General features: G+C 40.8%; 2 protein-coding genes across 3 annotated transcripts in view; both read right to left on the bottom strand.

Moving 5' to 3' along the window:
- Nucleotides 1-910: 910 nt before the first annotated feature.
- RPGR (retinitis pigmentosa GTPase regulator) overlaps nt 911-13,785 on the bottom strand; it is an 87,744-nt gene continuing 74,869 nt past the window's right edge. The window contains exons 14-17 of one of the 2 annotated variants that reach the window (XM_040423788.1): nt 6,191-6,382; nt 5,806-5,857; nt 3,443-3,522; nt 911-2,074 (exon numbers count right to left, since the gene is read on the bottom strand). In XM_040423788.1, coding sequence (XP_040279722.1) covers nt 1,832-2,074; nt 3,443-3,522; nt 5,806-5,857; nt 6,191-6,382 — 567 coding nt within the window. In that variant the 3' untranslated portion in view covers nt 911-1,831. The remainder of the gene's footprint in view (nt 2,075-3,442; nt 3,523-5,805; nt 5,858-6,190; nt 6,383-13,785) is intronic. The other variant, XM_040423789.1, reaches the window with a different exon arrangement.
- LOC120994907 (spore wall protein 2-like) lies at nt 9,580-12,348 on the bottom strand. Its single transcript, XM_040423790.1, has one exon. It carries the CDS (start codon nt 12,237-12,239, stop codon nt 10,332-10,334), a length of 1,908 nt encoding a protein of 635 aa, XP_040279724.1. The 5' UTR covers nt 12,240-12,348; the 3' UTR covers nt 9,580-10,331.

The raw sequence follows: 13,785 nt of genomic DNA, 5'->3' as shown, positions 1-13,785 counted from the left end.
AGTTTAAAAAAAAAAAAATTTAAGTTTTAAATGTGTTTATGGAAATGAGCTCCATTGAAATATTTTAAGAAGAACTCACACTTATTTTTATTGTCTGGCCCATTAAAAATGTACATGATGTAAATTGTAGTGAAGGTTATCTTTTTTACCAGCAACTGTATTTGTGAGTTATCACCTCTCTTCTGATCCTTAGCTGTGTCATGTGACCAGGTCTCTGATCTCCAACTGACACAGCACCATATGTGTGCACTGGAGGTCAGTTACTCTATTCATTCCTATGAGACTGACATCTAGGCTTTTATATGAATGCATGGAAGAACTGGCTTCCTGTCCACACATAAGATGCTGTCGGTTACATGACACAGCTAAGAACCAGAAGGTAGTGGATGTCACAAATATAGTCCCCGATACGAAAATGGCCTTTACTGCAATTTACATTCTGTACCTTTCTATGGGGCCAGAGATTAAAAAAATATTTTCCATTACACCTCAGATCAGACCAGCAGTCAGACCCCCAATGTTAATCAGACTTCAGCTGACAGCCCCAATCAGACCCCTAATGTTAATAAGACCCTCAATCAGACCTCATATCGGCCCCCCAATGCCATATATCAGCCCCCAATGCTATATATCAGCCCCCCAGCCTCATATATCAGCCCCCCAGCCTCATATATCAGCCCCCCAGCCTCATATATCAGCCCCCAGCCATCAGTGCAAATAAAATAAATAAACCACTTACCTCTCCTGGACGCCGCAGCTCCTCCCCACCAGCGCTCTCTCTTCTTCCTGGTCCTCGGCTGTCGGCTGTAAAGGCTGCGCACAGCGTGAGGTCACACTGTGTACAGTCCAGCACAGCCGACACCTGAGGGCCAGGAAGCGGTGAGTACAGAGCTTTCACCGCATAAGTATTCACCCCATAAGAGGCAGGGGCATTTTCCCCCCACTTTTGGGGGGAAAAATGCGTCTTATGGGGCGCAAAATACGGTAAGTCTAGTTATTCACTTTAAGCCCCATGTATAGAACCGTGGAAAAAACCATAGTGTAGTCCATATGGTCTAATATTGTTTGCAGCATGCAGCACCGTATTTTCCCTGTGAAGCATTGAAATAATGTTTCTGGGGAGACAATGGTCCTCCACAGGAACGTATCATCACAATATTCAGGATCCGTATTACATCTTTTAAATAAATGTTCAGGCCCCATTAAACTGGTTTATACTTTTAGTCCTGTGAATATGTATTCTTCAATAGAAAATTAGTGTTCACTTTCCAAACACTTCACAAGTTTAAAGAGAAGAAAAAGAAGTATTAACCAGCTATATAAAAGGGCTTAAAGGAGTTGTCCAGGATTTTGATATTGAGGGATCAGCCATTAATATCAGATCAGCGCACACCCACTGGTAAGCTGTTGTAGTTCTGGTGGTAAAAGTCAGTGCCGAAACCACACAGCTCCGCCACTGTGTAGTGGTCTACAGCACTGCTCCTATTCATTCAAATGAAAGCAGTACAGTTGTCAACTCCATCCACTACAAAAAGGAGGAGCTTTGTAGTTCCGGCACCGTATCGGGAAGGGGTGAAAGGTGTTGGATCCCCACCGTTCTGATATTGATCAATATCAAAATCCTGGACAAACCCTTTAATCTTTTGGGAATGCATGATTAAGACATGAATTTGCATGGGAAGAAAAGCTGGACATGTTATAAAGTTATCTTTTTTGTTTTTTCCCTGATTTATTTGTATTATACAGTTCCAGTTACTTTGGATATGTGAGCAAGCGGCTTATCCAATATGACGTAAAGGAATAGCTCTCATTCTCATTTCCCAGGTAGCGCTTATAACAATAGACATGTGGCAGACTTGGACTTTCGGTCTTGAGCATTTTGTCCAGTGTCCTTGGCTTTCTCATTTGGGGTTTCAGTGACTTTGGGATTTTCTTGTTTACTAATCTGATTTTCATCTTTATTTTCCTTACTTCTGGACTTCTCAGCACCAGTTTCTTGTGAAGGAACCTCAACATTCTCATTTGCTTGCAATGACTTCTGACTTGTAGTCGATCTTCTTTTAAACAGTGATAACTAGAAATGAACATCAATGTGAGAAGTTGTCATTTTCTTTATTACTGTAAGCTTAGCATTGTACAACCACTAAGGCTATGCAATGCAAAATGTGTTTATAGCACCATAGCTTATTTCACATGGAGACATTGAGTGTCCTTTTTGCCTCTATCAGGCAGGTACAGGTCTATATACCTTTGTTTTTAATCATATAGAAAATTGTACTCGATTATGGATTCTATGCTGTGGCATCCTGCAAAAAAATGTATACAGCATAATACATTGTATTATTTATATACATGGGATCCTATAGACTATGTATGTATGTATGTCTATTGTACCATGGTGGCTGGTAAGATATTGGAGAGGGTGTATATCTCACCCAGAATGCTCAGATAGATGATGTAAATAAATCCAGGAAGGCTGGGTGGTTTCAGAAAAGTGCAGCTTGCGCAGTTATTTTTCTTATGGGCCTGCATTTTTATGGAATCGTGGGTAAGCTGGTAGAGGGTCCTGCCTTTCCCTCCCACTCCAGTACACCACATTCCCCTAGCCTGGAGTAATCCCAGGTGTAGATGCTGGGCTCATTACTGTGGGGCACAATACAGGGCTAACATGCTCATTCAGGGTCAGAGCCTGGAACCTGGTGCCTGTGTGAAGCCTGATCTCCCTGTGTTTGTGGAAGTACCTAACTTCTGTCTAGCTGGCGCCCAGACAGGCAGGTATTTGATTTCTGTTTGTGTGCCCATGAACTGGTTCCAAAAGTGGGTGTTCACTGTTTGGAGAAAAATAAAGTCGTTTTGGACTTTCAACCCAAAAGTCTGTGAAATCTGTCATTGTCTATCTATTTACACACAAGGATCCGCACCACTGTACAGTGGTATATGTCTGAGCCTGCAATGGAGGTATACATCAGGAAATCCCCTCAACTTCAGAAGGCTCGGCACAATGTGAAAAGAGTCCAAGTGAATAATCAGCTTACATATGGCAGTAATAAGGTTCTGCAACAGATCCATTTTTTAAAGGATCCCAATGGACACAGATGTACTCCACAGACTTTAACTGGAGCTGTAAGTTTTTTATTTTATATGACAGTATACAGTGGCACTGATGTCTGTGCTATTTTTGCTACTTTTCCCCCCCTTAGCCCCACCAAGAAAAGCAGCAGAATGATATGGAAGCTCTGTCTGAAGGCTAGTAACCAGATGCTTAACCTTTTAGCAAGTTTCCATTTACAATGATGTCACCGCTCAAAGGGTTTCCTCCACCAAATTCCTTCTATAGCATATTTAATGTGATCGATGGGGGTCCAATTGCTGAAAAATTATCCTTAAAAAGATGAGTGTGATTCCAATTTTTAATGGTGCGCTTCTAAAAATATATACTTACCCTTCTTGTTTTCTCAAGGAATGTGGTTTTGCCCAAATCGTTTTCAGAAGAGTTGACTCCATTAACAGTTTTTGTTTTTTCTACAAACAAGAAAAAATGCAATGAATGTGTCTCAGACCTCCCTTTAACTTATAAGTCGATATTTTTTTTACTACTAATGGTTACTTTCTGACACTTACTTCCATCACAGGTTTAGAACAGATAAGAAGAGCTTCTCCATATAGCTATATAAAGAGAACCATTCAAAGGACTTTGCAATGTTCAAAGTTTCGTCTTAGGTTTCATATTAGAACAGAGGCTCCACACTGAAGCAACTTATAATATCTATTCTGGAGACTCAAGTTCCCCAGGCTTCCTGTTCTAACACTTTTCCAAATGACTTGTTTATTAGGAATAATACTTTGATGCTTCACAAGCCAGTAACCAAGATCAACCCTATGAAGCCAAGTATATTAGGGGAAGACATGCGGGGGTAGTGGCAATGGCGGAGAGGCGGTGGTGAAGCGGTGCTCCAGGTGTCTAGGCCAGCCGATCCGGGCACCTCATTTGCATATTCATAACAGCATGAAATTCATTACAATGGTATATCCAATTGCAGCCATAGATTGCTCATTGGAATCATTACGATCAACCATAGCAAGAAATATTCCTGCTTTTATAGGGTTGATCATGGTGACAGATACTCTTTAAATATACAGTTTAATATATACAGTGGGGAAAAAAGGATGCAAAAGCATTGTACAATATATTTTTCCATCCAGTGGAGACCAGCAAAAAATGTATGTTAGGTCACATTCAGACGAACATCTGGCCTCTGTGCCCGTGTTGCGGACCACAAACAGTAGGTCCGTAATACATAGGCACCGGCCGTGTGAACTCTGTGCTGTGGTGCGGACCTATTGCCTTGAATGGATCTGCAAGATACAGCAAAAGATAGGACATTTGACCATTGATACCACTGAGGAAGGAACTTGCTTTCCGGAAACGCGTCTGCTTGGTGAAGAGACGACTATATTCTATATGAACATCAAGTGACATTTGAAGAATATCCTCCAAATGAACTTTACCACGTTGTAAGCCCAAGAGGTGTTGGAGCTCCACAAGTAGAGGTGTGCATACGCGAAGTACGCCGGCGGCTAAAGAAAACTAAAGGCAGCAATCTGTAGGACAATAAAGCTCAGCAGACTCTGATCCTGATAAGGAGGGTAAGCGATACTGTTACCAGTTGGAAGTAACATTGAAACGGGCAAGAGACATTGTCATTGTTTATCTATTACTTACCCGATACCGCTAGCGATACTGCTATCATCTGCTTGAAGCATTCAGATGCGCTATATATGCGGCCAGTTTTTTAACTAATTCACATCCACTGTTCAATTGAATACCTTAATCAATGGTGAGGTATGGACTGTTGAGTTTGATCCAAAATTACGTACATGCCGCTTGCCTTTATATTTTTCAGAAAGAGGAGGACTTTATATATGTGATCATATGCTGAATGATTTTTAATACTGCATGGAAAACGCAGAACTACTGCAATCATAAAAAGGTGGTCAGAATAAGGTACTGGATTACAACTAGAAGTGGATAAAGAGAAAGAAATAGTCGTCCTGTTACATATAAGATACAAACAGTCACATCAGAGTGAGATCCGCTGGATAATATTTAAAAGGCACGAGACTGTATATTGATATATTGATTTTATTTAGTTTTTATGGTGAATAGACTGTATTGTTTTTTTAAAAAGTGATGAGATATGAGTTTGGAATACATGTTTGACTAAGTGCATTGTGAGCCAGACATATTTTATTTTATTTTGTTAAACTATTTGGAAATTGCTATATGGTAGTAGCAGGCTGTGCACTGGCACTTGGGGAAATTAGTGAGAATCCCTTTTTGTAGTTTTGTATTTTGTTTTCAAAAGTTAGAATATGTCCTATCATTTGCAGAGTGGAGGCACGGATCAGAAGCCCAAGGAAACACACGGAAGCTTTTCCGTGGGCTTCCCGGTCTGTGCCTCCACACCGCAAAAGATAGGACATGTCCTATCTTTTGCTGCATCTTGCAGATCGTGGACCCATTCAAGTCAATGGGTCCGCAACGCAGCATGGAGTTCACACAGCCAGTGCCCATGTATTGCGGACCCGCTGTTTGCGGTCCGCAACATGGGCACAGAGGCCATACGTTCGTCTGAACAGATAATTTTTTACAATGGAACCCTTTGGTTACAGATACCATTGTACAGCATCCATTTAACATACATATTATTTGCATACATCAAACGTGGGACAAAAACATGATGACAACACAGCTAAGGCACTAGGATGTAATGTTTTACCCCAAAAAAAAAACTCTACACATACCATTTTCCACTTTGTTGATGGCTCTATTCTCTTCTTGGTTCAATTTTGTGGCCTAATGAGGACAAATTGTACATGACTACATACATAATAAAAGTTTAGCAACCACAGTACCTGTTCCCTTTGGCTGGAAGCATTCAATCCTTAGTGTTACATATTAAACTAGTGAAATGTCTGTAATCTCTGCGCTGAGATCTGAGATACATGCACTTGTGTCTGGCTCCTATACATGATAGACTGGACCCTGGGAGAAAGTGGATTCTGCAATTTTAACTTCCAAGGAGGCAGTGGGGAAGGGCAGGCAAAACTTTGTTGTGTGTGAATGGGGACAACTAGCTTAACGTGAATGGTTTTCTGCTTCAAGACAAGCAGATGGCATCCATCTTACCTCTTCTGTAGTGCTCACTTGTTCTTCAGATTTGCTAGTGTGTACTTGTGAGTCATTCTTTTCTGTTGCTGAATCATCTTTATTGTCCTCTTCCTCTACTTCACTATCTTCCTCCTCATCCTCCACGTCCTCCTCTTCATCATCTTCTTCTTCCTCATCCTCCTGACACTCTCCATCTTTATTTGTCTCCTGCTTTGCATAAAGAACAAAATGATGGTACCTTTTGCAGAATACTTCCATAATTTACTGCTATTCTAAAGTTCCCACCTGGCGAGGTAGTAACTCTGCCTTCCTATTTGACTGTAAATATTACATAGCGAATATACACACACCGACCAGTGCAACTACATGAGACAAGTGGACAATGCAAAAAAACAAATGGCTAAAACTGAGCAAAGTTCTATGCTTAATAAGCACTTACTAACAGAACAGGGCTTTATGTAATGGGGGACTACCTTTCAAAGACTTTGGTGGGAATATCTTATTGTAGTTTTAAAGGGGTTGTCTGACATTCCAAGATATTTGGCTAAGGCTCGGGCTACATGGCAACTTTGACTGTTGATCTGACAATCACAAGAAATCCTGCAGATTTGGATTTCTTAAGACTGTAGGCTTTCAGTGCTATGCTGTGTACAACGTTGAGTCTTCTCCAAAGTCACCTTGTAAGCCCAAGTCTAAGAGTAGGCAGTGCGATAAAAAAAAAAAAAAAAACAACAACTCTACCCCCTACCTCTCATGTGGGCTTCACTGGTCTTGTAGCGATGTCCTGGCCTCAGCAGTAACGTCCCATACATGCATGGGTCACCACTGAGAATGATGTAAGTGACGTCCTTATTGCAGGACCAGTGGGCAACACCAAACGCTTTAAATTGAACCCAGGACCTTATATGGTGGACACAGGCTGGATCTCTGAGAGATAAAGCTATTAACATAAGGTGATGATGATCCATTCAAACAAATGGAAAAAGCTGGGCGCTCCTTATAAATCTGTACCCACACAAATGGTTCTAAATCTATAAGGTGGGCCTCACCAGAAAGAGCTTTTTTTTTCCAGCCGTCAGTATAAGCAAGCGCCACTTAATACATACATATGGATGTAGATATCCTAGAATGGACAGGAAATGAAGAAGACAAAAAGATGACAGTGAAAGAACACAAAAGTATAGAGAGGCGTACAACAACTATATTATCAACGCCACTATAATGTGCAGCGTATTCATTCACATCAAAGAGAAGTATTGGGGGAAATAACAATAAGGCCTCATGTACACGAACGTATGTATTTTGCGGTCCACAAAAAATACGGATGACATCCATGTGCATTCCGTATTTTGCGGAACGGAACAGCTGGCCCCTAATAGAACTGTACTATCCTTGTCCGTAATGTGGACAATAATAGGACATGTTCTATTTTTTTTACGGAACGGAAATACGGACATATGGAAAAGGAATGCACACGGAGTAACTTCAGTTTTTTTTTTGCGGACCCATTGAGATGAATGGTTCCGTATACGGTCCGCAAAAAAAAACGGAAGGGACACGGAAAGAAAATACGTTCGTGTGCATGAGGCCTAACTAAAGTGCTACTATATTATACAAAATGGAGGGCAACAAATGGCTAGAATTGTAAGCTAAGTCCTGTCTCAGAGACACCCACCCACGGACTATAGAAATCCTTTTTATTTTAGTTTTTTCTTTACCAGAAGTATAAAATACAGGACAAATGACATGTACATACTGTATGTAGAAAATCGGGTCACACCTAGCAAAGACACAATACAATCAAAATAATCTTTTCTGGACCTTAGATCATTTTCATAGGTTTTTGAATGTATTTTTAGGGGCAAAGGTATCACGCATCAGGTACGCAATGGCTGCTTCTGGCCCCCGGGCTGCCAGTTGGTCATCATGATAGAGTGTAAACGGCACATTTGAGAATGTTGGTGACAAACGGCAGAGGTTATAAAACTTCTTACAGACCAGCTCTGACAATATAGCAGCATAACCACATGCTATAAATGAGGGTCCCTGGATAATAATCCGACCACCACATCTAGACAATGAATGAAAGAAGGCTGTGTATCTATCAGCCAGCTATCCCACGGATGTCATAAATGCAGTGTCGGACTGGGGCGCCTAGGCCCCACAGGTAAATTTTATTCTGGGGGCCCAGAATCTTGTATAGCAAGATGCAAATGACGGCTCACACGGCGGCGGCAAGATGTTGCAATATGATACACATTGGGAAGGTACACATTGAAAGAGAATACTGACTAGCCTGCCTATGTCCTCAGAAGATACCTCAGCCACCTGATGCATCGATGATAATAAACTAGGCAAGTTGTTAAATAGTCTACTATATGCTCACATAGTCTGGTTGAGATGCTGTATGGTGCCTATCTATATGCAGTGAAGTCAGTGTACTGTGCCATGTGTCACTTGTGCAAGGGGTGGGGGAATTGGGGCCCACCTGGGGATTCACCTGTTCCCCTGTAGGCCAATCGGAGCCTGCATAAATTTCTTTACTAATTGGTTGGACAACCCCAGAAACTAAGAGGTTCAGCTGACTTTCCATATTTCAGCAGTATGTTCTCTATAGTCTATAAGACATGAAGATAGTAAAGTGCTGCTAGCAGCTGTATGAATAGTGACCGTTTTAATTGAGACTAGTTAGAGAAGTTTATATGGCCTGCTGATTTGTGACTACACTGTTATTGCTCCTCAACAATTTGATTTAACAATCACGCTACCAACATGGCAGTCCGCATCAGTTTGGCAACATAATGTATACATAGATGGTATTTCTTAAATCAATATCCTTGTTTTCAAAAAAAACAAAATAACACCCAGATTCCAACTTCATAGAATTAACTGCCGATACCTTTACTTGGGCATTATAGTTCACAAATGGTCTTTGTATTAAATGTTAGCAAAAAACACACATACAAAAGAAAACACGATAATGTTTAAAAAAAATGACAGAAACAAGAAATGGCAGCAAGGCAGAAAACATAAAGGTAATGGTACAAACAGAAGGAAATAAAGGCATCCGACATGCATACAGTACATAGATGTCACCCCCGAGGAGGTTAACTTTCATGTTGACACAATTCACCTGTAATATAATATATCTATGACATGTTTGGAAACAAGATGGTGGAGAAGATTGAATTTTTTTAGTGCTACTCTATAATTAGTTGTAAAAATTATATAAAAAATGTAGAAGAAAAAAAATAAAAAATAAATAAGGCTAGCAGTACGTGGTAGAATTAGATAGAAGGATACAAGAAAATCTGATGACATTATATTAAAGGGGTTCCAGAGACCCTTGGCAAACAGCTTACTATACATATCCCGTGCAACCTGAACTGTTCTTCATTGTAGTTCATAGAAGGGGGTCTGGAGTGAAATTACCTTAAAAGGGTTGTGTAAGGGTTTTATATTGACGACCTATACTCCGGATAGGTCATCAATATCTGATCGATGTGGGTCCAACACCCGGCACCCCCACCTATCAGATATTGATGGCCTATTCTCAGCATAGGTCATAAATGTAGAACTCCTTTAATTCAAAATCATTCAGCAGAAAAATACAATATAATGTGCATTCTCACAGAGACCAGAAGTAGTAACATGGGTAAGATAGCCAATCATTTCAAAACCAGGCGTGGTGCCCAGCAGTGGTCGAAACATGGCCTCAAACTCTCAAGTTGCAGCGGTTTTCTGTTAGATCGTTAATCACTGGCTTATTATTAATAATCACATGGTTTGTGAGGTTTACACTCAAAGAATGGCCATTAACAGTAAAAAAGCAATGTAAAATGTGTAACAATCTTACAGAAAACAGCTGTGGTTTGCATGGCCATGTGGCTGCATCTGGACCACCTGCTCTGCCACCACATCTGGTCCTGCCCTACCTAGTTTGTGTTAACATTTTCTTTCTGCACAGTCTCTATGCTACCAAATCCATTCTGTATACTTTTTTTTATATCTGTCTGATAATAATTGATAATGCAGCACCTATCAGGAGTCACTTAAGACACATTTTAAAAAGAAATGCATACATATCCACGAAAGGTAAAGGTTTTAAAGTAGCTTCATACATGGGCATTTAAAAACTTTAAAAGCAAATATCCACATATTATTTTAGTGTTAGGTATTGTGGTAAAATATCGTTCCAAAACATCACGGATTGGTCCAGAGATTTTTCCACATTTTCTAATTTTGTAGATTCTGATTCTTTAAGCTCACGCTTCTTAAGGTTTTTAACATTCTTTTTCTGCTTTTCAGTTTTCTTTGATGTAAATTTACTTCCCACATATTTCTGTTCCTTTTTTTTATTCTTCCCAGTTTTTTCTTCTTTTGCTTCTTTGTCATCTTCCTCATCCTCTTGCCCCTTTCCATCTTCTCCCTCTTCTTCCTCCTCCTTACCTTCTTCTTCCTCCTCCTCCTCCTCCCCTTCTTCTTCACCCTCCTCCTCCTCCTCCCCTTCTTCATCCTCCTCCTCATCCCCTTCTTCATCCTCCTCCTCCCCTTCTTCATCCTCCTCCTCCCCTTCTTCATCCTCCTCCTCCTCCCCTTCTTCATCCTCCTCCTCCTCCCCTTCTTCATCCTCCTCCTCCTCCCCTTCTTCATCCTCCTCCTCCTCCCCTTCTTCATCCTCCTCCTCCTCCCCTTCTTCATCCTCCTCCTCCCCTTCTTCTTCTTCATCCTCCTCCTCCCCTTCTTCTTCTTCATCCTCCTCCTCCCCTTCTTCTTCTTCATCCTCCTCCTCCTCCCCTTCTTCTTCTTCATCCTCCTCCTCCCCTTCTTCTTCATCTTCCTCCTCTCCTTCTTCATCCTCCTCCTCCTCCTCCTCCCCTTCTTCATCCTCCTCCTCCTCCCCTTCTTCTTCATCCTCCTCCCCTTCTTCTTCATCCTCCTCCCCTTCTTCTTCATCCTCCTCCTCCTCCTCCCGTTCTTCTTCATCCTCCTCCTCCTCCCCTTCTTCTTCATCCTCCTCCTCCTCCCCTTCTTCTTCATCCTCCTCCCCCTCTTCTTCATCCTCCTCCCCCTCTTCTTCATCCTCCTCCCCCTCTTCTTCATCCTCCTCCCCCTCTTCTTCATCCTCCTCCCCCTCTTCTTCTCCCTCCTCTTTTCCCTCCTTTTCTCCGTCGTCTTCCTCCACTACTTTGTCATCCTTTTCTTCATCTCCATCTTCCTCCCCTTCTTCCACATTCTCTTCATCATCTTCCTCCTCTTCTTCTTCCACTCCCCCCTCCTCGCTTTCCTCATTCTCTTCTCCTTCACATTCCGTTTCCCCCTCTACTTCTGCATTGTCCCTATCTCTACAATCGTCTTCCTCTCCTTCATTTTCCATTTCTTCGTCTTCACTCTCATCATCACTTTGTTCCTTACTGTGTCCCTTCTCTCGTTCAGTTTCCTCTTTTTCAGATTCTTCCTCTTCAGATTCATCAACGGCTTTTACACTTTCTTTTTGCTTAACGACAAGTATTTTGCCTTCTTTCTTTTTCTTAAAATATTTAGGTTTAGCTAGCTCTTTGGAACATGCCGCACTTACAGAAGTATCTTCATCCTTAAAATACTGTACGCTATTGCGATCATTACATTTTGATCCTTTCTCCATATGATGGCTGCCATCTAGCACGCTATTTAGTCTTGGAACTAAACTAACACCCTCTGTGAATTTTTCTCCTGCCGAATTGTCTGAACTGGATGACGAATACGAACTATGATCATACTTTCTTGCAAAACAGTTCCCATCTCTACTATCCACCATCTGTAAACCTTTAATAGCTTCATGACTTTTGACCCGGATGATCTGGGGATGTCTACTAAGTTGTTTATTACTATGAGAGGTGGTACTTTTTGACTCACTAGCTTTCAGAGAGGTGATACTATTTTTTGATATTTGCTTTTCTTGCTTTCTTCTATTGGCCTTAGAAATGACCCTGTCTTTCTGAGCATCTTTAGCAATATTCAGCTGCTCTTGACTAGCCAGAAATTTGGATTTTCCAGCTTCAGATACCTTTCGAAATTTGGCCTGCATGTATTTTTTAACTATCTCTGCTTGGGCATCTACAGTAGTTATCCCAGATTCATTACTATGAGAACTGAATGAATTACTTTTTAAGGACAATAATGAAAGTCGAGATCTGCTCCTTTCCTTCATTTGCGTCATCTCAACCTTACCATCCCCTTTCAGTTCCACATTTTTAATGTTCTTCTATTCCAGAGGCAACACAATGAAGAAGAAAAATGGAAAGCATAAGAACAGATGAAATGAAAGTCATAAGAAAGTAAAAAATAAATAAAAAAGGTAACAGAAATGTCAAAGGAGTACTATACTATAACAAAATGGTGCCCTGCAGGCTGGAATTGAGAAGAAGTACAATTCTCACATATACATCCTTTCCTGGTTCTAGCCTCTAGGACATTGTTTCATTACAATATAGGGCTGCTATTAAACTAAAACATAAAAACAGATCAAAAGAAGACACAAAAGATGGCAATAACTAAAGACAATTTATAGCCAGGACTGTGATTGTGACAAGGGGACATCCTCTGCGTCTGGAGAAAAGAAGGTTTGTACACAAACATAGAAGAGGATTCTTTACGGTAAGAGCAGTGAGACTATGGAACTCTCTGCCTGAGGAGGTGGCGATGGTGAGTTCACTAAAAGAGTTCAAGAGGGGCCTGGATGTATTTCTGGAGTGTAATATTATTACAGGCTATAGCTACTAGAGAGGGGTCGTTGATCCAGGAAGTTATCTGATTGCCTGAATGGAGTCGGTCGGGAAGGAATTTTTGTCCCCTTAAGTGGTGAAAATTGGCTTCTAACTCACAAGTTTTTTTTTTGCCTTCCTCTAGATCTACTTGCAGGATAACAGGCCGAACTGGATGGACAAATGTCTTTTTTCGGCCTTATATACTATGTTACTATGAAGAGTCGTATATTTTAACATAGGGAGAAAACCTAGATCTCTGCCATACCCTAATAGCTGTCCAGGATCTGAAAGCAGCATATTAATACAATTCATTACATGAGCTGTACAAAAGCTAATAAAGATTTCCATGTCAAATAATAGATGATATAATTCATCAAAGAAGCAGTGACAGTAATTTGTATGATTTCATTGCTTACAGATCTGCATTAAATATTCAGTATACTGCCAGGGAGCAGGGTAAGTATGATCCATAGGAGAGGCACGTGCATTGTGGAGGGCATATTTAGAATTGGATAACCTCTTTAATGTCTATTGTAGGAAAACCATTTTAATAGCAAGATCATAAAGAAACATCATATAATCCTAAATTAGGTCTCATGCACACAACCATATTTTCCATCCGTGTGCAAACCCGCCTTTTTTGTGGATAGCACACAGACTCATTCATTTCTATGGGGCTGCAAAAAACATATACGGCATGCGGATGTGATCCATGTACTGTCCGCATCTGTGTGGCCATTTCACATATTATAGAACATGTCCTATACATGGGAATAAGAAAATTGTGGGGTACACACAGAAGGTATTAGTATTTTGCGGATCCATGCAATATGGATATGTTCATGTGCACAAGGCCTAATAACGCTA

Source organism: Bufo bufo, chromosome 3, assembly GCF_905171765.1.
Source record: "Bufo bufo chromosome 3, aBufBuf1.1, whole genome shotgun sequence".
Taxonomy (NCBI): Eukaryota; Metazoa; Chordata; class Amphibia; order Anura; family Bufonidae; genus Bufo; species Bufo bufo.
The sequence above is the reverse complement of the archived record's forward strand: the minus strand, read 5'-3'. Positions and strand labels throughout refer to the sequence as shown.